This window comes from Carassius carassius, chromosome 7 (genome assembly GCF_963082965.1).
Source record: "Carassius carassius chromosome 7, fCarCar2.1, whole genome shotgun sequence".
Taxonomy (NCBI): domain Eukaryota; kingdom Metazoa; phylum Chordata; class Actinopteri; order Cypriniformes; family Cyprinidae; genus Carassius; species Carassius carassius.
This window is the reverse complement of record NC_081761.1, coordinates 34761158-34785728: the sequence shown is the minus strand read 5'-3', so window position 1 is coordinate 34785728 and position 24571 is coordinate 34761158. Positions and strand designations below refer to the sequence as shown.

The following is a 24571-nucleotide window of genomic DNA, read 5'->3' as shown; positions in this document are numbered from 1 at the left end:
CATGAGGAAAATGGAGCATATTTTATATATTGTTTAGATGTTTTGTACTGCAACAGTTTCATCACCAACAAAAATCTCATCACTGAAAATACAGAAATATGTAATAATAAATATTATTTAAATAACTTTTTTTTTAAATTAAGATTTAAGTATTTTGGTAACATTTTACAATATGGTTTTATTTGTTTAGATCAATGCACAACAGTAGTTAACATGAACTGACAAAGAATAACAGTTAAAAAGTATTTATTAGTCTTAATTTTAGCATTAACAAGTGCATTTTTAATTAACAAATGATTTTTGTTCACACTAGTTAATGCACTGTGAACTAACAATACATTTTTATTAATTGACAAATTAAATTAATAATAATAAAATATATTGTACAAATATTTAGCACACTGTTAGTTGGTAAATTAACTAAAGTTAACAAATGAAAGCTTGTTAAGTGTTACCAGTATGTACATGTCGTTGGTATTTATTCTGACTTCGAAATAAATCAAAATATATATAGGGAATCAAAAAAATCTGTAATTTCCATACATAATTTTAAAAATGTACAAAAAGTAATGGGAATTAAAAAAAAAAAACTGCAAAGTAAAACCTTTGGATTAATTATAGTAGTAATTAATGACAACCTTTTTTAGTGCATTATGATAATGAAAATTTCTGACAATTTTGTCAATGTGCAAAAATCTAAATAGCCCTATTTTATTTTTTACTAAATTCTAATTTCTTGTTTTTATCTTTTTGATTTTTGGTGGGAAATACGACCTGCGCATGTTTTGGTGAGATTCAGCCACAAATCTAGCCATGGCCGTGGTGAGACCGCCCAGATCTGAAGCCCTCACCTCTGACACGCTTTGTAAAGCTCTCCAGGACAAGACGGGTGAAGACTCGTGCTGGGCGGCGCTCATCTTTACTGTACAGAGCTCCAGGTGTGTCTCTCTCAGCAGCACAGAGAGAGACCAGCAACCCCTGACCCTCACTTCTCAACACACACGCTGGACTGTTCCTCAAGATGTAAATACAAACCTCTCGCTCTCTTTTTACCATTACTGTTACATTACCTTTATTATTTTTATTTTTGCATAAAGAAGTTATGATCCTGTCTCCATAGCTGTGGAAATCTTATGGATGTGTGATGTTTTTGGAGTCAATACCAAGACAGATCACAGACTCATTATATGTGCAACTGAGCCATGCAATAGCAGTGTGAATGACCCCTGACCTTTGACCCCCAGCCCTCCTGTGTGTGTGGTGTACATATGCAATGCCTTCTGTTTGTTACGCGTCACGGCCCGAGACAGCTGTTTTCATGTGTGACTAAAGTGAAGAAATATGAATTGAAAAGTGACAGAGAATCATTGGAGGAACGTGTATCATGTGGGTGTTTGCATGGAGACGGCTTGCTATGGTTTCAATCCCATCCTGTTTGTATCTGATCCAGTGAACGGTTCTTCATAGCGAATGATATGAGTGTGTTTGATTGTTCGTTAAACTTTCAGTTATTTTCACATGCCGCGAGGCATTCGGTCCGAAAACGGGAAATCCTCAGCGGATTTTCTAAATTTAGTTTTTTGTTTCAGTGTATTTTTGTACTATAGATGTAATTTAGTTGTATTTATTTTCGTATGTTGGGATGAAGGACGCTGTCGGCTGCGTTTATTAAGTGCTCTCTCTCCCTCATTATTTTTTATACCTTTCCTTTAGTCTTTGGCCTGTTTTGTTTTCATACCAAAACATTAGAGCAGGTGCCCCGTAGAGGCCTTGCATTGCCATTTGGTAGTATTTATTTTAAGTTATATTAAAATGTTCAAATTTCTCAGTGGCTCCGTGTGGTATTTTCTAGATTAAAGTTGTGATGTAATATTCTTCATATATATAAATTTAATATTTTTATATTACGTTTTATTATATAATTTTATATATATATATATATATATATAAAATTATATAATAAAACGTAATTTAAAAATATTAAATATATATATATATATATAAACTTTATATATTACATTTATGTATATGTTTTTTTTTATTGATTATATAATATAAAAGTTTGCACTAAAAATAAGTAAAATTTTGAAGCTGCAAGGGTCTATGAATGTATGTTAAATATAAATGAAGCCACAATATATGCCTTAATATGTTTTTGTTTATATTTTATTATAACTATAATATCATTATATATGTAGGATTTAACCTAAAACTTACAAAAATGTAATCTGAAATAAATCCATAAACCAGCAAAATAAACCAGCTAGTCTGTTACTAGAGGAACATGACATTAAAAGAAAAACTAAATTAGGCTGTTTTATTAAAGAAAATGCATTCAGTGCCATTTGCTTGAATTCAACCAATTAACAGTCAAACTAACTAAGAACTGTATGACAGGAATATATAGTCCTGACATACACGAAACTATTCTCAAAATCCCAAATGTCAATCCGGAATAGCAGGAGGCCAGTCGATGTCGACAGACTGAAACACACAGACAGAAAGATCAAATCTTTGAGATGACCTGAAGAGCAACCCAACTTATCATGCAGCCAAAGCAGTTCTTGATATTACATATGAAATAAAACGCACCTCGACGTCCAGCTCCAGAATATCAGCGTCAGTTTTCATGAGGTCGCAGAGGTTGGGTTTCGTGCGGCCGAAGTCTCCGTGCACAAACTCTTTAATGTAACTGCAGAGTTTTGCAAGTGAAGGGAAACCAATGCAACAATTTCCACAAGAATATATGAAGCAGCACCACTGTTTTCAACATTTATAATAATCAAACATCTTTCTTGAGCAGCAAATCAGTACATGAGAATGATTTCTGAAGATCATGTGACACTGAAGACTGGAGGAATGATGCTGAAAATACAGCTTTGATCTAAGGAATAAAATACATTCTACAATATATTCACACAAAAAGAAGATATTTTCCTGTATTGTGTAAGGATACGTGCCGGCCTGTGTGCACAGCTTTAGGGTGAAGTGGTGTTTGTCCAGGTAAATGGTGCTCATGGAGTGGATAAGTCTCTGTCGGACTGCCAGCGGCCGGCGATGAAGGACTCTCAGTGGAGTCTTCTGAGCGATCCTCAGATCCTAAACACACACACACACACACACACACACACACAGTCTTCAGCACGTCTCTTCTCATGCCTCCAGCTCAAACAGGTCAGAAAGTTCAGCAAGACCTTGATATTTGCAAGGAATTCCAGATCAGGGCTGTCGATGGCCTTCTCCGTCCAGATGAGGGCGCTGTAGGTTTTCGTCTTCTCCTCTTCACCCTCTTTCATGCGGCTTGTTGCATCTCTGGAGATACCAACACATGCCTCAAAAAGCAGTTTCTTACATAGATCTTTCACAATCAATAGATATTTGTGCTTATATGCAACACACACACACACCTGGTAACAATCTGTAGGTCTCGTACTCTAATTTTATCAGACGACTGGTTGATTGTCTGTGGGACAGAAGACAACAGGAGCCAAAGTTGACATGAGCAGCTTTGTGGTTTCAATATATTTTTGTGAGCATGCAACTGAAATTAAAGAAATGGTTAGCCTGAAAAGAACATTTGCTAAAACTTTACTCACCCTCAGGCCGGCATTAATGCATTTTAAATTTAAAGGGGTCATCAGATGCCCATTTTCCACAAGTTGATATGATTGGTTAGGGTCTTAATGAAAAGTCTATCACATACTTTGGATAAAATTTCTCAAGGGTAGTGTAAAACAACACCCTTTTTACCTTGTTGAAAATCATGTTCACACCAAGCCGTTTCTGTGCATGTCTCTTTAAATGCTAATGAGCTCTGCTGACCCCGCCCCTCTCTTCTGTGGGGTGACCTTCAATGGGGGTGACCACGGAACTTGCTAACGAACACATTAAGGAAAGGCAATTTGCAAAGATTAATAAAAAAATCCTTATAGTCACTTCGTCTGGGATCACGAAGGATTCAGGCGAAGATATGAGAAAGGGGATATTATTTATAGGGATTAAAACAATACCCGAGTGGGGTTTTATCATTATAGGGTGGCTGTGTACACACAACGCCAAAACACATTTATGTTCAAACAACATGTAAAAGTGATTTTTGCATCCGACGACACCTTTAAAATTTTGCTTCTGGCCAAAATACAAGTCTGCTATCCATAAAAAGTGTAAAAAGTATATCTGTTCTCCTCTCACATCAAAATCTACCAACATTACTTGTTTAAAACTGTTTCAACCTGTGCTTGATCTGTGCATATTTCTCTCCTGATTCAGACATAACGAAAGGCTGGAGAAAGCAATATTATGGACAGAGGACTCATATTTTAGCCAGAAGCAATGGTTTGAAGTTAAAAACATATTAATGATGGATTTGTTTCCTACAAACATGCAGCTTTTCACTTCACTGAAGACTGAAGTTGTGTGGATTACTTGTGGATTTTTGTGATGTTTTAATCAACTGTTTGGACTTTCATTCTGACGGCACCCATTCACTGCAGAGCATCCATTGATGAGCAAGTGATGCAATGCTACATTTTCAAAAGAAACAAACTCATCTACATCTTGGATGGCCTGAGGGCGAGTACACTTCCAGCACATTTTTATTTTTGGGTAAACGTTTGCACCTCCTGTAGTTGTTTGATTTCAGTTCTGCTGAATTTGGTTCGATGGGGGTTCAGCAGCTCCACAGCGAACGGTCGACCTGAGAAACCACACATACATTACGACATTTACATGACCACATCAACACAAACCTCGATTCTGTAACACATAAAGGAAACAGAAGCAATTACGTGTGGAAATACACAGTTTCTGTTGTGTTTTACCATTTCCCAGAGTCCTCACGTCCACATCCTCCCGTCCTGAAGATGAGAAGTTAAAACCTGCATGGAAGAGACACGTAAAAAGACTCTGAAATCATTCTTCGCAGTGCTTGCAGTGCCATTAGAAAATAAGATATTTCTGATTGGTGCGACCCACTGGGGGTGTTCGATATATCGTCTGCGGTAATATTGTAATTGTTAATTTAACGATGTGATTTGACATTGAGTATTTTAGAAAAAATATTAAAAACACATTCAGAATGCATGCATACATTACGTGTAGTCTAGACCAGTGTGTGCGTGCATTTAGAGTGTGTTCTTTCACGGCATGATTCAGTCTAATAAAATACATTTAGAATGATCACAAATTCAAGACATAGGGCAGAAATACATTTATACAACTTTATATAGCTAATCAATTTCACAGGAAAAGCTGTGGGGTTTTTTCTCCAAATCATTACCATGATTACAAATGTGATATTGATTGATTTATTTAAAACAATAGATCAATAAACAAGAGACTTACTTTTTAGACACCATGTTGCCTTTTTTTGCTCTATCTCGACAATAAAAATAATTCCAAACAAAGCTGTTTTGAGTCTCTGAGCAACACGACCGCATTTTATTCCTGAATGAATCAACCATTTAAATGATTCGGTTCAGTCACTTATTAACAGTGACTTGCTGCCACCTACTGGTGGCTTTCATTTCACATTTAAAATATGTTATTACTATTTAAGTAATTTGAAATAACAGTATTCAATGTTTTGTGTTTAATAAATCAAACCAATATTTATGCATTTGTAACTGCTAGTTAAATGCATTCATGTCCTGCATTAATCAGTGTGTAAATGCATCTAAACCCCACTTCAGATGAAGCTTCTGTGTTTCCTCTGCGTTGCAAATAAGTCTTTTGTTGATACTGATTTGATTTGCTTAGTAACATCCCAAATGTATTATTATTGTAATTCACTGATTAAATGTAAGAAGTTGAATCAAAAAGTAAAATAGACACTTTTAGAAAACAAATGCCTTTATAAAAAGGCAAACCTGCTCATAAAATGAAAAAATAAATTTTAACTTATTGGGGGGAAAAAAAGTAATTTCTATCCATGTGAACTGACCACCACCCATAATATGAAGAATTTCAAAAACTCTAGGAGCCATTTGTCCACAGCAGTCCTTAAGGTACCAGCACTATAACACACTCAGCAATATATCATCTAATTATAGTTATCAATAAAATCACCCACACACAGATGCTTACCGTCAGCTCTGAAGGAGGACAGGAGAGGAGCAGCGATCAGCTCCTCCACCGATCCATCCATCCGTCGCTCTCCATCGATCACCCACGGCGTCTGCGGCAGCTCCCGCGAAAACTTATTATACCGACCTGCAGAGACAAGTTCAGAAGATGTTTAGAAAGAAATTAATGCTTTTATTCAGCAAAGATGCATTCAATTAATCTCTCGTCACAGAAAAGACATTTATAAGGTTTCAAGAGACCTCTATTTTTAAATAAATGCTGTTCTTTTGAACTTTCTAATCATTAGAGAATCCTGAAAAAAATGCGATATGTTTTCCACAAAAATTTGAAGCATTGAAGCATTGATAATAATGCTTCCTGAGCAGCAAATCAGCATATTAGACTGATTAATTAAGGATCATGTGACACTGAAGACTGGAGTAATGATGTTTTAACATTTTAACATATATTCACATAGAAAACAGCTATTTTAAATTGCAATATTATTTCACAATAAACATACATAGTGGCTTTTTTGACCATACCTGCTATGAAAACAGATGTGTGGAGACATGTGGTGTCCAGTGCTGTACATCTAGTGTTTGCTTTCTTTGGTGGACATGGGTAATGCCTGCACACAATAAATCACACACTCAAAGGGAACGGCCAAAAACTCAGGTCTCATGTGAGCAGGAAACTGAAAACACACACCTGCTAAACTTCTCTTCAGAGATCTTCTCCAGAGCTTTGACCACCGCCATCCTGGTGAAGATGGACTGAGAGACAAAGAGGAACGCAGCTACACTACTTTCATATTCAAAGCGGCACACTTGATTTTGAAGACTAGAAACACAACATGGGAAAACATACCGCTTTGTTTTTGGTGGGTTTGAAACAGTCTGGACATGCATTTGCTCTGTACAAAGAAAGAAAGACACATCTGTGTTGAACAGGAAGTGACATCATTTGGAATAATTCTACATAATTGCAAGACAAGTAAATTCACATTGATGCATTTAGAAACATCTGAATGCAAAACGTCTTAAACGCTCCACTTTCACCTAAATTAATTCTATTTTCAATTTTTTCAACAACATTTTAGTATCGTCTGCTCAAATCTGCCACAAAAGTTATAGAAAAATGATTACACAAACACTTCCTGTCATTGACCCACGTACAAGAAATGACAGTCCTCCTGTGTTTCCGGATGTATAAAGCCGACGCTCACTTCACATGGACTCTGTGGATCACAGAACCAAGAGATTCAATAACAGAATTCTTCAGAAAGTCAGAGTTAATGTGAGAAGCACTCACATTGGCCACGACAGCAGCTCCCAGTTCCTGTCCGATCTTTCCCTGTACGGCCCACTTGAATGCGTCCTTCACCTGGATGACATCCTCTCTACCCAAACACATGCTCTTCTCCCTGGAAACACAGCATTATGGGACTTCATACGGATGCTGCCGCCGCTAGGGATGATGGGAGATGTGTGCTGCTTACGTACCTGACTTCTTTTTTGACATGCAACCAGCAGGAATGCTGTGGATATATACAGAGAAACACATTTTCAAGCATAAAATAAAAACAGAGCCATGCATCTTGAAAAATAGACTAATATTACCTTATTTGATGATCCCAAGTTCAAAAATATAGTTCAATCACGTTTAAACATTTTCATAAATTGAAAAATATTTTTGTGTAGAAGTGTGATGTGCCTCAGCAAATGGAATCAACAACTCAAAACAAGTATTGGACATTTCATTCAGCAAACTGGCGGCAGGACTCACCTCTCTGACGGACATCTGAGCGGGAAGAGAAACGGTCAGCACCAGACTGTCAAACTCGTACTGTTGTTTTTTCACTGCATCTGATACCTGCAGATAATTAAATTCATAAACTATGCACACAGCAGCAGAAAACAGATCAGCCTGATAAAACGAAAAAATAAAAGCACCTGTGTGGCAAAGGTGGGATCACAGAAGTCCTGCAGGACTCCTAAGCAGACGGGACAAATGTCTGAGTCCGTCTGCGCTGCTGTGACAGAATCCTCATCTGTTCTCATGCGTTTGTTCGGTGGGGTGTCGCTGGTTTTCTCCTCACCAGAGGCATCATGGGACTCAGGGCTGTTTTCCTCACTGATGAAGGCCAAAAGCTCCTTGTGTAAGTCCTACAAACGGAATGTTCATTTTTGACACATACACACACAATGATGCAGCTATATCACACAAAACCTGGTGATTTGCAGGAAACGGTTGGACGTGAGAGACCTGGGAGGATCGTCTGTAAGCGGAGCTGGTTCCCACACAGCAGAAGCGCAGAACGCATCTCACACAGCAGCCGGCGCACAACAGCTTTCTGACGATGGGCCTGTCCTTCTCTTTGAGGGACAGCATCCTGCTGAGAAAACAAGAGAATGAAGGCAAAATATAGCATTAAATGTTATGCAAATTTGTCCTAAATAAATTTGTCCTTAGAACATTTAAAGATACAATGACACAAATTTTGGATTAGTTCACAGGATGCAAAACCAAAGACAGAGTCTCAAAATGTGTAATAATGCATTATGCCAATTAAAAAACACTATTTTCAATAAGAATATGTTAGTTTGTTAGTTACGTTTATGTATATGTATATTTATACTAAGATTATTTTGTTATAATTACCATCAACTTTTTTTAATGATAATCATAGTTTCACAAAGTCTGACCATGCTTCAGACTAAAACATATCATTAAATATAATGCAATGTGTAACAGTGTTTACTGATGTGATGAATAGTTCATATAGGATGCTAAACTGAAAACACAACCTCTGTTTTTCGTTTTATTATGCCAACTAAATCTAATACTTATACAATCTATAAAAAATAATTTTGTATTTCCATGCAACTTACATATGTATCATGAAAATGTGAACATATGTATGTTGTTAATTACAGACAACTTTTTAATGAGAATCATATTTTAAAAAATGAGTAGTTGTGTGGCAAACATAAATTGCATACCTTTAATATACTATTAAATGTTATAAAATGCCACAACATTTACAAATATGTGTTTTATTGTTATTATTATCATAATTTATTCTAAAAAAAAAACACTCCAAACATGTACAATGCATATAGTTTAATTTGCAACAATGCATGTTGTTTTAAATCTCAAGAACTCTAAAAGGACCTATATTAGTAGTTTTTATTTGTAATGATTGAGTCTGTCTAACTCTTTGCTCAACTTCACGCCATTTATGCTTTTTATCATTATTACTATTTTAAAGCAAACTATTGTCTAGTATTTCCGTGAATTCACATCTATTATGCTTTAATTATGTTGTGCAGATTCGCTAATGCTTAAAAAATAAGAAGCACAGAGATGGAGACAGATCAAAATAACATCATCATCAGATAAGAAAAGGACAAAATATTTTGGATTTCCATTAAACGATGTCTATAACAGGACATCATCAGTGCTACATCAGTTCATCGCACAATATTTATATAAGAAACAGAAACGGCAGCTGTATTATTGAATGACCGGGCTTTAAACATGCTCATCATCCAGCTTACCTTCACTGGATCGATTCAGTGCTTCAGTCAAAGCTCAGTGAAAGAGACACACGTGTGTTTATGAACACAGCTCACTGTCTACAACTAACTTTATATTGAACCAATTGTATACTAAAGCACAGAACCTGCACAGAGTTCTATTTTATAAATAATCTAACAAAACATAAAACAATGAAATATATGTATAAACGGGCGTTCTTGACCAACTATAAAACATTTCCTTACACTGAAACGGCATTCACGCTGGGCATGTTTTAAGACACCCCCTAAACGTCATCGTCACGCGCCGCACTGTCACGCTCGGGGTCCTTTCTCTGCTCGCGTCGCCACCGGTGGATCTGGAAGGTTCTGCTTCGGATATCCGAGCCGAGCGTTATCTGAACCCATCCGAACCGCACAGACCACCCTCAGACACCGGAGAGCTTTCATCTCATCCTGTGATTTCTGCGGAACGAAACAATATAAATATCATCCATCATGCCTGAAGCTTTATCGTCTGCAAACGGGTCTAAAAACAAAGGAGGCGCGTATGTGGACCGCGACAAACCCGCCCAGATCCGCTTCAGCAACATCAACGCCGGGAAAGGTGAGAGATTAAAGAGATTTAATATTCAGATTGAAGCTGTGAGGAGCAGTCACAGGGGTTTATTTCAGTGTATTTCTGCAGCTCATGACATGTAGTGGAGGCACGAGTCAATAGAAATCCTCTATTCGCATTACAAACATGACCGCGATGCACACATTTGTCTCGTTTCTGCAAACACGGCAGTGTTTGATTAGTGTTAGATGAGGAATATGAAGCTGTGTTCCTCATAATCTCAATGCACACTCACTTGTGTCCTTATAAGGCGTGGTCTTCTTTATGACAACACAGGCATGAACACACACAAAAAGGCTTAAATAAAGTAAAAGTATTCAAAATATTTTAATAAAAGAGCATCCCACAACATTTTTTTTTTGTAGTGTCTTAATATCAGAAATTAAATTACTTTAAAAAAAATGTACGTTTAATTATGTATGTGAAATATTTCATTTTTAAAAAACGTTTATATATGATTTATTTCATATTTAAATAGATTGTGTGTGTGTGTTTGTATTTTTTATGGCAGCAGGTATAATGATTTATGATTGATCATTTTTCTTATGTTTGACAGCTGTCGCAGATGCCATCCGAACAAGTCTGGGCCCTAAGGGCATGGATAAAATGGTTTGTTTTTATGATTACCTGATATAAATCTTATTTATTAAAGTTCTTTGCCTAACTTGACTTGGTTGCATGTCTGTGAATGTATTTATTCTCTGCAGATTCAGGATGGAAAGGGTGACGTCACCATCACTAATGATGGAGCCACGATCCTCAAACAGATGCAGGTGCTGCATCCAGCGGCCAAAATGGTAAAGCATTGATTCTGAGATGTTATTCTTTATTTACATAACCTGCAGATGCTAAACAAAAATGTATATTGTTTAGATTTCCTGAATTTGAATTGGTTTCTCAGTAGCTTGACTTGTCTGTTTCATTGCATATGAAATTGCATTACTGAGACATAAAAGGCAGAAGTCAGCAATGAGAGCAGTGCAGCACATCAAGAAGAAAAAAAAATCTGAATGGAATCAAACCAAAGAATTGAATCAGATTGTGAGATTTCAAATGATTCCCAGCCCTAGTGAATGTCTGGAGTATTATGGGATGTTTCTGTGTGTGTTTCAGATGGTGGAGCTGTCTAAAGCTCAGGATATCGAGGCTGGTGACGGCACTACATCAGTGGTGGTGATTGCTGGAGCTCTTCTTGATGCCTGTGCTAAACTGCTACAGAGAGGTAAGCTTTAGTAACATTACATCTTTATGCACCATGCATCTTGTCAGTTATGAGCTGGACATTAAAGGGATAGTATTTCCCCCAAAATAAAAATTCTGTCATCAATTACTCATTCTCCACTTGTTTCAAACATTGAGTTTCTTTCTTCTGTTAAACATAGAAGTAGACCATGTTGGTAGTCGAACAGTTGATGGTAGCCATTGACTTCCATAGTGTTTTTATTTTCCCGTACTATAGAAGCCAATGGCTACCGTCAATGTTTGGTCCCCAACATTCTTGAAATTATTCTTTTTTTTGTGTTGAGCAGAAGAAAGAAACTTTTACAGCTTTGAAACAACTTGAAGGTGAGTAAATGAAGACACAATTATGGATGAACTATCCCTTTAAATTGTAATCGATTCAAACCATAGATCCAACCTTTTCAACCTTTTAGGGAAACACTTAAGGACTTGTTTTAAATATCCGTAATTGAACTATAAATAAAATATCCGGTTTTTAAAATGCCATGTGTAGCGCATTTTTTACAGTCTATGATTAGACCGTTTGTTTTTTATTTTATTCTTTGCCATCTTATCCAGTAGAGGGCACTCTAGACGTATTGTAGCGTAGGCCCATGACCAAATCAAGCGAATAAGAGCAAGCCAGCCGGGCACGTCTGTGCGCTCCGAACGTGTGTTCTCCACATAGACCGTTCTCCACCGCGGGGAACATTGTAAATAAAAAGAGAGCTGCACTTGATCCAGATCAAGTTGATAGACTGGTGTTTCTTGCAAACAATATTAAGAAATGAATTAGGCTAGGCTAAATGCCTTACTCCTGTTGCTGTTTAAGTTGTTACGTTGTTGTTTTTGCCTGTTCTGAATCATTTTTTTCTTTCATTTAGCCTTATGTGGGATATGCATAGTGGCACTTTTATTTAAGTTGATATTCTAAGTTGATAACCTGCTGTTTCAAACATTAAGTAAAAAAAAATAATAATCCAGATGGTCCTGTTTATGACTCACTGTTAATACATTTGTGATAGAATCTCCATTAGGCTCCGTTTTTTTTTTAAATGCGCGGGGGGGGCGTTTACGTAAATATTCGAAATATATTCGAATACATTGCATGATATTCGATATCCGTTCGAATTGGATTTTTCTCAAAAGTGACAGCCCTACACAGCAGTGAACACACACACACACTGTGAACACACACTCGGGGCAGTGGGCAGCCATTTATGCTGCGGCGCCCGGGGAGCAGTTGGGGGTTCGGTGCCTTGCTCAAGGGCACCTCAGTCGTGGTATTGAAGGTGGAGAGAGAACTGTACATGCACTCCCCCCACCTACAGTTCCTGCCGGCCCGGGACTCGAACTTACAACCCTTTGATTGCGATTCTGACTCTCTAACCATTAGGCCACGACTTCCCCATAATGTACAAATTTATCCCCATTTATGGACAAAACTTTTAATTTTATAGTTGCTTTATTTAATTTTTGTATTGTGTACTACTGTATTGTTTTCTAATGTATAATCTTTGTTTGCCATGAAATAGCCTGTGAAGCTGATGTGGCAACAAACTAAAAAAATGTGATGAAATCACATAAATCACCGTATCGAAATCACCGTATCGAAAGCCCTGTACCGAAACGGTCCGATACGAATACACGTAACTTTACACCCCTAATAAATATATATATATATATATATATATATATATATATATATATATATATATATATATATATATATATATATATATATATATATATATATATACACACACATATATCTTTATATATAATTCTTCATATGTTATAGGGATGTTTATTTGTGCCTACAAATTCAGCACAATCTTTCCTCTCTGTTTTTCCTGCAAGGAATCCACCCGACCATCATTTCCGAGTCTTTCCAGAAGGCTGTAGATAAAGGTGTGGAGATCCTGACATCCATCAGTCAGCCGGTGCAGCTCAGTGACCGAGAGACTCTTCTGAACAGCGCCACCACCTCGCTCTGCTCTAAGGTGGTGTCCCAGTACTCCAGCCTGCTCGCACCCATGAGCGTCGATGCCGTCATGAAGGTCATCGACCCCGCCACCGCCACCAGCGTAGATCTCCGCGACATCCGCATCGTCAAGAAACTCGGGTGAGACGCAGGATAGAACTAAAAATATTGCTTAGTCAGTTATTAGGTCGCAGAAATCAGTAGTTTCTCTTTGCAAAGCAAATTCATTGCTGTGTTTGTGTTTGCAGAGGGACCATTGATGACTGTGAGCTGGTGGAGGGTCTGGTGTTGACTCAGAGTGTGGTGAACACTGGAGTGTCCCGTGTGGAGAAGGCCAAAATTGGCCTCATCCAGTTCTGCCTGTCCCCTCCCAAAACTGATGTATGTGATTATGCTTCAAACTCTTATATAAAAGCAACCATTGATGTTCAAGACTCAAGTCGTTGTGTTAATGGGTTTGTGTGATGCTTCTGTCGGGCCAGATGGACAACCAGATTGTGGTGTCGGACTACGCTCAGATGGACCGTGTGCTCCGTGAGGAGAGAGCTTACATCCTCAATCTGGTCAAACAGATTAAGAAAGCCGGCTGCACTATGTTGCTCATCCAGAAATCCATCCTAAGGTACAAAGTCACCACAAAGCACCATCACACAGTAGGGATATGCCGGTATCAAATTTTCCTGTTGCGGTTAATTGATAATGCTTTTATCATGAAAAAATGGTCATAATACAGTATAACAGGTTAAATAACTTTTTTTCTTATAACATAAATAACTAAACATTTAAAACAATAAAGCAATACAGAAAAATATATATATATAAGTTAAATGTTTTACACATTAAAGTACTAAAGAACTATAAAAACCAATAGGTATCACTTTACAGTAAGACCTCATTAGTAAACCTTAGTTAATGCATTAACATTCAAGGCAAGTTTATTTATATTGCACATTTCGTACACAATGGTAATTCAAAAAGAAAGTTAAAAAAAAAAATCATGAAGAAAAATAATCACAAAAATAAAACAAGCAATTTAAGAACTTGAAAATAATTAAAAAATTGACTAAAAATGAATTTAAGACAGTTTAAAAATAGAAAATGATTTTACATAAAATACATATTACTGAATACCGGCACAAGTCTATCACACAGTCACTGATTTAAAAATGTTAAACTGTATAACTATTGTCATGTATAACATTTTCTGGAAAGTTCTCATGGTGTTTGTGATGGCTCTTTCAGAGATGCTCTGAGTGACCTGGCCCTTCACTTCCTGAATAAGATGAAGATCATGGTGGTTAAAGACATTGAGAGGGAGGACATTGAATTCATCTGCAAGGTAGATCCAGCACTGTCATGAAACTATTAAATGTTTTTTTTTTTTACACATTTAAAACCCATTCTTTTTTACAAGTTTTTTTCTTCTGCCCCACCAGACTCTTGGCACCAAACCTATAGCTCATATTGACCAGTTCACTCCAGAGATGCTGGGAACAGCAGAGCTTGCTGAAGAGGTTAACCTGGACGGATCTGGCAAACTAGTGAAGGTAACCTACATTTTATAACCAGCATGCATCTCCAGCTGAACATGTTTTGTTTTCTCATGCATACAGGACATTATTTGCTTAAGCATTTATTTATAGACAGATACTTCAGATGCATGTGGCTTTATTCTGTCTGTGCTGGGTAATGACAGCAGTGTTTGATTGGTGTTTGTAGATCACAGGATGTGTAAATCCAGGAAAGACGGTCAGTATTGTCGTCCGTGGTTCCAACAAACTGGTGATTGAGGAGGCCGAGCGATCCATCCACGACGCCCTCTGCGTCATCCGCTGTCTGGTCAAGAAGAGGTAACAAAGATCTCGAGACTCCGGTGATTTTATGGATTTTAAAATAAATCCATAAGATAATAAATATTATTAATCATATTCTGAACAATTGTATCTGATATTTGACTATTTCCAGCTTTGGCATGATTTGGTAACTGTAGCGTTAAAGAAATAATTCAGCCAAAAATGAAAATTTACTCACCCTCAGGGCATCCAGTATGTTTTTTCATGGGAGCATATTTAGAGAAATGCAGCATTCCATCACTTGCTCACCAATGGGTGCCGTCAGAATAAGAGTCCTAACAGTTGATAAACGCATGGCAATAATCCACATGTAATCCACAGCACTCCAGTCCATTGATTAACGCATTGTGAAGCAAAGCAAAGAAGCAAATCCACTTTAAACTGATGTTTCCAGCTAAAACAGGAGTTTCTATCTATAAAGCTTTCTCCAGTGGAAAAAGAAGTCTGGTCTGAATCAGAAGAGAAATATGCATGGGTCAAGAACCATTCTAAATAAATATGTGGGATTATTTTGATGTGAAGACCAAAGTGATTGACTTTTTCACCGGAGAAAGCTTCATTATAAATTATGAACCCAATTTAAAACTCCTCCATTATAGTTTTGTTTCTTACAAACACACAGCTTTTCAATTCAAGTCATTACCGTATTTTCGCACTATAAGGCGCACTTAAAAGCCTTTAATTTTCTCAAAAAATGACAGTGTGCCTTATAATCTGGAGCGCTTTATATATGGATCAAGGCACTCTGTCATAATGTTGACATTCCCTTTAGCACAGCTCCATCTAGTGGATGCATAACGCAAACCCAGTAAAACATTTGACTGCAGTATTCTATTCTATGCGCCTTATAATCCGGTGCGCCCTATATATGAAAACAGTTCTAAAATAGGCCGTTCATTGAAGGTGCGCCTTAAAATCCGGTGCCCTTTATAGTGCGGAAAATACGGTAATTTTATGGACTGGAGTGGTGTGGATTACTGTGATGTTTTTATCAGCTGTTTGGACTCTCATTCTGACAGAACCAATTCACTGAAGAGCATTCATTGGTGAGCAAGAGACATAATGCTACATTTCTCCAAGTCTTTTCTGATGAAGAAACAAACTCATCTACATCTTGGATGGCCATTTCAGTGATTGTTTTTGGGTGAAACCTTTCAGGTCTTGGTGTCAGTAGAAGCTGTTTGCTAACTCGTCCTCTTCCTGTGCGTCTGCAGGGCTCTGATCGCCGGCGGTGGGGCTCCAGAGATTGAGCTGGCGCTGAAGTTAGCAGAATATGCCCGCAGTCTGGCCGGCATGGAGGCGTACTGTGTGCGTGCGTATGCGGATGCCCTCGAGATCATTCCCTCAACTCTGGCAGAGAACGCTGGTCTTAATCCCATCTCTACTGTCACGGAGCTGCGCAACAGACACGCACAGGGAGAGAAAACAGCCGGGATTAACGTCCGCAAGGTGTGGCTTTCAACCATTAATTCTCAACAGTGCTGCATACTGAGAAACTCCTCCAATTTTAACGTGTCTTTTGGTCTCTCAGGGTGGGATCTCTAACATCCTGGAGGAGCTGGTAGTTCAGCCTTTGCTGGTGTCCATCAGCGCACTCACCCTCGCCACTGAAACGGTCCGCAGCGTCCTCAAGATCGATGATCTCGTGAGTGATTTGCAAAGTCTAATGAGTATTTGAGTATTTAAAGGATCCTAAAATAAGTACCTATGTTGACTGCAAATGCACAAGCATTAATGACTCGTCTCCTCTGCAGGTGAACACACGATAAAGTGAATGTGATTAGTGAAGGAAGATCCAACCCCATGCTAGCACCCCGATAAGACCAACTGAGCTGTCCTGTGTGTTGCTGTTACCTGGAATAATTTAATAAAAAGTTGTTTTTGACACAGTTACTCTTGAGTTTTCTTGTTATTTGGCTTTGATATACATGGTCCATGTAGTCATTCATTTACATGGTGGTTATCGTGGTCAGTGTATTACTGCATGTCAGTAAGTTTAATCTTGTTAGTTTAATCGTCTTATCTGATCAGAGGCAGGACTCTGCTCTAAGGCTCGAGAAAGTCTGAAATCTGATGATTCGCACTTAGTTTAGTCTTCAAAGGTTTAAAGATTAAGTTAATGAAAATTATTTATGAACAATATTTTATATTTAAGATTCAATATTTGAACTCTATACTTGCTAGAAAATCAAAGCCATAAAACTAAAGTTCTGTTCCAAAAATATGAGCTTTCAGTAAGATTTACTTTAGGCGCGGTACCAACTTTTCCCCATTAGATTCTAGCAAAACTCTGCAGGTGCACACAGTGTGGTTGGGTTTGTGATTTGCAGTAGAGTTTTTCTCTCTTCAAATGTTACAAGAACAAATGCACAGCCACAAACAATTTTTTGTTTTATGACACCCATACAAACCTCACTCTGACACACTTAACACAATTATAGCTGCATTATTTATCCAATTGGCAAATATGCAGAAACCGCAATAAATAGAATATTTGCTTTATAGGCCAAACCTGAAAAAAAAAAAATTTAACAGAAGTAATGCTTTTTAACAGAAATTGCATCATTTCACAATTACTGTCAATCACAATTCACAATCAATGTGATTAAAAAAGGATTTAATGGGTTTCCATGGGGACATGTTTGTTCACCTAGTGCAAAACTGATTTATTAAAGGAAATGAAAGTAAAATAGTACAATTTCAATAAAAATACCCACTTGTGCCAAAATGTATGCAGTTTGAATTAACACAGGCAAAGTTTTATATATATATATATATATATATATATATATATATATGCTAAATCTGCTAAATGAATGAATGTAAAACATGTATTTATTGTAATGTAACTGGAAATCCCAAGAAAATATCCCTTCATACCATAAATAAAATCAAAACTTAATTTTTCGATTAGTAATATGCGTTGCTATGGACTTAATTTGAAAAAACTTTAATGTTGATTTTCTCAATATTTCGATTTGTTATTATATTTATTTATTTGCACCCTCAGATTCCAGATTTTCAAATAAGGCTAGTTGTATCTCGGCCAAATATTTCTTTATCCTAATAAACCATACATCAATGGAAAGCTTATTCAGTTTTCAGATGATGTATGAATCTCAATTTCGAAAAACTGACCCTTATGACTGGTTTTGTGGTCCAGGGTCAAATATTGTGGTGTGGCCATCGGATATGTTAAGGGTTTAAAACTAGCTAGATTATTATTATTTTTAAATTTAATTAGTTTGGACATCCAGTAGTGCAGTACTCTTGAAAAATACCGTCTTCTTTTTTTATGTAAATAAACTCAAAACTCCAACATACCCGGACCCTCAGAAATAAACCGTTGGTGACTGTTTTATACGTGCGCGCTCCCGCGGTTGAGCGTCACTGCTGCGGCTTCCCGACGCTACGAGGTCGTCAAGGAGACGCGCACCTGTTACAGTCAGAAAGTGGTCAGTCAGTCTTGATTCATTTGATTGTATCAGTCTGGACGGAGAGACGGATATGAAGAAGTCCCACCGCGCTAATGTCCTGGTGATGTCCTGTCTGAAGACGCCGGTGGATCCGCACACTAAAGTCCCGTTAGCTCAGTATGAGCGGGAGCGATCGCTGCGCGCGTGCACGGACAACAGCCACTATGAGACAGAGGTGACAAAAAGCTAATAAACAGCTTTTTATATAGATTAAACTATCATGGAAATACTTCAGGCGTATAAAAAAGACAAAAACCCTAATTTGAAGGGTTTCAGTCAACAATGTACGTTGTTTGGGCTTAAAAATGATATAATACTGAAAACAGTAGTTGTGTTTACACTAGAGTTGATTAAAGTGCTCACTAATGATGATGAAGAGGAAGGATTAACTGTTATGACCTGACATGATGAAGAGTTTAGTGAGTATGCGATCCTAATCATGAAGTAAATCAACAGGCTTCTGTGTTTATGGTTATGTTTTGCAGTTTTGCAATACATATCCTTATTTGCCTGTATAAACATGTGTAATGTAGTGTTAGTTTCATGTTGAGTACGGTGAAACTGAAGAACCGTGAGGCAATCTCTGGTATGAATGAAGAACACAATCTGCCATCTGTCCTTAAAGATGACAGACCTGCAGATTAACAGCTTACACACAGAGAGGCTCATCTTGTGTTACACACAACTACTGACCTCACAAAACTGTTTTCAAGAGAGGAATTTTACACCCACAAAAAAGAGTGTGATGTAAAAACATCTTAAAGAACTGTACTGATTACCAACCTATTATACGGATTAAAGTGAAAGTATCATTGTTTTTTCATTGTGTGTATCTACCTAGATTGAGTATGACTCTGGATCAGAGCTGGGGACTGATGAGCCTCCTGTCAAAGACAGCAATGCACTGCTGATCAAAGACTACCACGTGACGGGCGATCACATCGATCTCAGGGAGTTCTACTTCTCAAACCAAGATTACTACCATAAACTAGAGCAGCTGAAGAAGGCTCACCTCCAAACGATGGCCGAACTCGAACTTATGTATCGCAAGAAACTGGACCTCAAGGGGGTGAGCTCTGCGGACAACAGTGATCGGACCAATCTGTGAGTTTAGACATAAAAATATTTATTTTTCAATACACAAATTTTTGGGGGCTTTCTAGGTACGCACTACTGTTCAAAAGTTTGAGAAAGTTGTCTCTTATTTTTACCAAGGCAACAGATCAAAACAGTACAGTAAAAAAATTAATATTGTGAAATATTATTACAATTCCAAATAACTGTTTTCTTTCTAAATGCAATTTATTGATGGCAAAGCTACATATTCAGTATCATAACTACAGTTTTCGGTATCGTGATCTTTCAGAAATCATTCTAATATTTTGATTTGCTGCTCAAAAAATTATTTCTGATCATTATCATCAATGTTGTGAAAATTTGTTGTGGAATCTGTGAAAACATTTTTTTCAGGTTTCTTTGAATACAGAATGTTCAAAAGAACAGCACTGGTTTAAAATAGAAATATTTGTAAATATCTTTACTATCACTTTTGATCAATGTAATGCATCCTTGTAGAATAAAAAAAAATCTTGCTGACCCCAAACGTGTGAACAAGTAGTGCAGAACATTCCTTTAAATTTAAATGGAAATGAAAATTAACATTATTTTATGTTTAATAGTTCCCCACAAGGAAGGAGTCCAGTGATAACCAGCAATCTGAAAAAAGCCCGGTCTGCTCTGGAGCTGCGGCGAACTTCAGATCTTTCTGACCTGTCTGATGAAGAGTGCACTGCTGACAACGGCAACACTGAGAAAGGCCTTCATATCTCACCCAAAGAGCACATCAAGAACATGTGGCAGGACTTCAGCGTGCATAAGCTGTCTCCACCTCAATGGCACCCCTTTTCATCCTCACTGCAGAGCTTGCCTGCTGACTGCCAGGCTGCTAGCAAACTCAAGGGTAGGACCAAGAGTCAACAGCTAAAAAAACACAAGCAAATGGTAGACGAGTGTTGGCATCCGAGAGTAACAGTCCCCAAGCCTTTCCACATGACCCTTCGTGAGGCAGAACGCCGCAAGAAAGGTATAAAATCACGTTCAGAGATGGAGCAAGAGAACGCAGATCTCCGACGGCAGGTGGAGGAGCTCACTGAGTGCCAGAGGAAGTTCCGCGCCAGTCCGGCACCTGCACACGTGCGCCTCCCGCTGTACGAGGAGCTGCAGGAGCGCAGGCGGCTTCATCGCGACTTGGAGCAGCAGCATATCCACACCTCGCAAAGACCCTTCAGCTTCCTGGAGCGCGAACGGCTGAAGAAAGAGCAGAAGGAGGCCAAGCTCCGTGAGCAAATGCTCAAACACGACCGAGAGGAAGAGGAGAGAAGGAAATGCCCCTTCAAGGCCAAACCTGTCCCACGGAGAGTGAAGGAGGCCGCGTCGGGCGAGCAGAAGAAGGAGGAGGAGCTCTACAGGGCCATCAAGATGCAGATGCGGGCGAGGGAGTTGCTTCACAGCGCATCCATGCCTCCTAGCATGCTTGCGCGGCAGCTTAGTGAGAAACAGGTGCACAAAGCCACCCAGGATGAAGAGCAAACACACAGACCCAAGATCAACACCGAAGTTCCGGACTTTGACGGCAGCTACAGGAGGTTTCGGAAGCAGCTGGCGAAGTGCAAAGAAGTGCGGCCTGTGACAGCGTGCGAACCCTTCCAGCTGTGCACGGCTAATATCGCCTCACACAAAGAACGCATCATGGCGGATATCGAGGCAGAGATAAAGAGCCCAAGACTATCACGCTGGCCATTCATGACCCCACCTGCTCTCTCGCCCAGAACGCCCTCGTCTTCCCTTTGCTCCTCTCTGTCCGGAAGCCAGGAATGCTTGTCTGCTAAAATCACAGATGCAGCCAAGAAACGGCAAGAAGCTGTGAGGTAACTTTGATGCCCAGCCCTGGTTTAAACCCTCACCCTTCTAGAACTTTCTAAGTGAAGTCCTGTGTCTCCAGCTTTTTGGAATTGCTAAGCAGGATTGTTACTTTCCCTGCCAGTGTGTCTCCCATTTATAAACCCCATCAACAGTAGAAAACCTCACTGGGAATGTTGTCAATGCTCCTCAATCCTCTTGCTGCCTTCAAGTCCTCGTGGGAGGTTCATACTTACAAGTTCAGAAATGAATTCAAGATAGTTCAGTCAAAATGAAATGGAAGTGTTAAGTAAATTCATATTTATTTCTCCATTTCACTTCCTGACAAAGAATGTTTTTAGCTCTAACACAAAGGTTGAATTAAAATAGTGTACTACAGTCTTATATAGTTTAAAGGAAAATAACTTTTTTTTTTCTCAGCATAAAGAAAATCTTTTATATTTTTTAAGATTTCTTAAATATTTAAACTAAACTGTAAAGTGCACATTTTTGATAAAAGTTTAATTATGACTTACATCAATTTGGTCTTACACTTTAATTGACTCCCCAACTTGAAAATTTGGCACTCAAAAAATGAATGAGTTTCCCACTTGGTGGTACTAAGAAATGTTGTCATTGTGACATGACTTGAAGGCAGCACCTGTCGATTGCTCCCGAGCCCTGTACCTGCTGGCTTACCCTAGCACCATCCCATTACAGGACTCCCTTCTTCATAAAGTTCAGTTCTGACAGATCTTAACCCCTATGAGTAGAAAGGTTCTTGAGCAGAGAAAGCGGGCAGAAGAAGAGGAGGAGAAATTAAAGGAGAAGCAGAAACAGAGAGAGAAGAGACTACAAAAAGTGATCACAAAGCGAGCCCAGGCGAATGACCCGCACATGACCCTAGCCCAGACATGCCCATCCAAACTAAAAGAGTTCAGGTAAAACAATTCAGCTTTTCATGAGCTGCTCTTCGTTTACCTCAAACAACATTTTTAGAAGTAAAGGTTCTTTATTGGAATTGGTGATTCAGTGAAGAACATCCATGGAACCTTAGCATCCCATGAAAATATTCTTAGATTATTAAAACATCCTTCACGCTAATCCTTCTTCTATTGCATTCCTATGAAAACTCCCTTAAGAACTTTTATTTTTAAAAGTGCATGAGTTTTTGAAATATTGCAGAGATTTTCATATTCAGATGCAGGCTGCATGCATATAATACCGGTCGGTCGATCTATCTATATATATGTTTATCTATCTATATATATTATCATTATTATTATAAATGCTCATCTACATGTGCACATGGGAACAGGAAACAAGATCTTCAGAGACAAAGAGAGTACCAGGAGGAGATGAGAGAAATCCAGGAAAGAGTGAAGGGAAGACCCCTGTTACTGGAACAGGTGGCACAGGTGAGGTTTTTTTTTATTATTATATAATATTTAATAATTTTTTTTAATTGTAATTTATTTTTTATTTTATTTATTTTTTTACTCAGAAAAAGGTTCCTTTTAGGAAAAGAGAGGACATGCATCTATCTCAACTCAAACTGTTCATTGTGATGATAATGCAAAGCTCCCTGTTTCTCAGATGAATGCTAAGAGAGCAGCAGAGAAGATCTACTCTGCCACTCTGCATGGATGTGGTCTGAGTGAATCCTTTATCAGCAGTAAAGCTCCTGAAGGCTTGAAACACAGACAGACCCCAAGCCCCGCCCACTCCGGCAGCCAAACTCCACCCACATACAGGTATAAGAGCCAGGAGGTCTCTATTCTCTCATACAGTTTATGAAAATTAACACTTCTTCAAAAGGGAAAATACTGCTAATTTTGCATATTTAAAACCATATTTATTTTTCGTAGCATCTCTAAATTGTTTTCATTCATTCTTTTAAAGTAAAAACAGGAATGAAGATAATAAGGAACTTCCAGACCTGCGGGATCTTCTGGAAGACTATGCTGATGATTATGAGGAGTATGACCATGACATGGAGGAAGAACACATGGACAGAGATGAGGACAACAGGCACAGTGAATGTCATGACACTGATGAGGAGAAGGGCAACTCATATCATGACAAGCTGGATTTTGATGATGATGAGGAACAGGACGAGCGTTATAAAGATGATGACATCAGCAGTAAGCACAGCCAGAGCAGCAGGGGTAGTGAAAGTAAAAACAGTGAGAAAAGTGATCTTTAGCTTTATTCTACATATTTAATTTGTTTTAAACAAAGCAAACCTCAGTAGCAAATAGTTGTTGAATATATATATATATATGTGTGAGAAAGAAAATCTCCCAAACCTTATTAAAGGGATAGTTCACCTAAAAATGAAAATTCTGCCAGCATTTACTGCTGAAAACAAAAGAATGTAGATAACCAAAACGTTAATGTATATTTAACAGTTTATTTATATGATATTATTATATAAAGGATATTATTTTCTTAGAGTAATGGGAAGTTTGAGGGGAAATGCGCTTAATTATTAATAATAATAAGAATAATAATGCTGCAATGCAACTGATCATAATACGTGTATATATATATATATATATATATATATATATATATATAAATGCCTGTCCACTATCATATATTTAACAAAGGGCCAAAATGCAATATTATTTAATATGTTATAAATTAAATGAGAGTGTTTGTAGAATGCAATAAGAGGGGAAAAAACGTAATATGTGGAAATAAACTGTATTATTGCAATTTTATTGTTTAGCACTTCTTTTCATATAAATACCAGCATATAAAACATTTTACACATGAGCCACAGCCTAAAAATACACATCATGGTCAGTTACTGTTTGTTCATCACAGGCAACGTCTCAGTAATTTTCCATGCTCCACGCGGTCCAGCCCACAACACGCTCACGCTGTGCTGCAAAACCCGCCTCACACAT

General features: G+C 37.9%; 3 protein-coding genes across 6 annotated transcripts; 2 read left to right on the top strand and 1 right to left on the bottom strand.

Annotated features, from left to right (window-relative positions):
- Positions 1-2300: 2300 nt before the first annotated feature.
- pus10 (pseudouridine synthase 10) lies at positions 2301-9992 on the bottom strand. Of its 4 annotated transcripts, none has more exons than XM_059554756.1 (18): positions 9852-9992; positions 8332-8461; positions 8019-8231; positions 7852-7938; positions 7569-7603; positions 7378-7489; positions 7242-7303; positions 6934-6979; positions 6775-6839; positions 6609-6694; positions 6085-6210; positions 4821-4877; positions 4620-4696; positions 3408-3463; positions 3195-3312; positions 2957-3099; positions 2593-2692; positions 2301-2484 (listed from the first exon to the last, which is right to left on the bottom strand). In XM_059554756.1, the coding sequence occupies exons 1-18, from the start codon at positions 9875-9877 to the stop codon at positions 2446-2448; spliced, it is 1578 nt and encodes a 525-aa protein (XP_059410739.1). In that variant the 5' UTR covers positions 9878-9992; the 3' UTR covers positions 2301-2445. The 4 variants fall into 4 exon arrangements, with proteins under 4 accessions (XP_059410739.1, XP_059410740.1, XP_059410741.1 ...); XM_059554757.1 differs by having other exon boundaries at positions 8332-8458; positions 9852-9991; XM_059554758.1 differs by lacking the exon at positions 9852-9992 and adding an exon at positions 9627-9845.
- Positions 9953-17175, top strand: cct4 (chaperonin containing TCP1, subunit 4 (delta)). The gene is made up of 13 exons (XM_059554755.1): positions 9953-10212; positions 10781-10833; positions 10932-11021; positions 11338-11446; positions 13306-13570; positions 13678-13810; positions 13912-14051; positions 14672-14768; positions 14866-14976; positions 15149-15279; positions 16497-16731; positions 16814-16927; positions 17037-17175. The coding sequence occupies exons 1-13, from the start codon at positions 10104-10106 to the stop codon at positions 17049-17051; spliced, it is 1602 nt and encodes a 533-aa protein (XP_059410738.1). The 5' UTR covers positions 9953-10103; the 3' UTR covers positions 17052-17175.
- A 1506-nt stretch (positions 17176-18681) lies between these two features.
- Positions 18682-23874, top strand: fam161a (FAM161 centrosomal protein A). The gene is made up of 7 exons (XM_059554749.1): positions 18682-18933; positions 19600-19862; positions 20438-21685; positions 22430-22597; positions 22975-23074; positions 23253-23410; positions 23559-23874. The coding sequence occupies exons 1-7, from the start codon at positions 18790-18792 to the stop codon at positions 23860-23862; spliced, it is 2385 nt and encodes a 794-aa protein (XP_059410732.1). The 5' UTR covers positions 18682-18789; the 3' UTR covers positions 23863-23874.
- Positions 23875-24571: the final 697 nt, after the last annotated feature.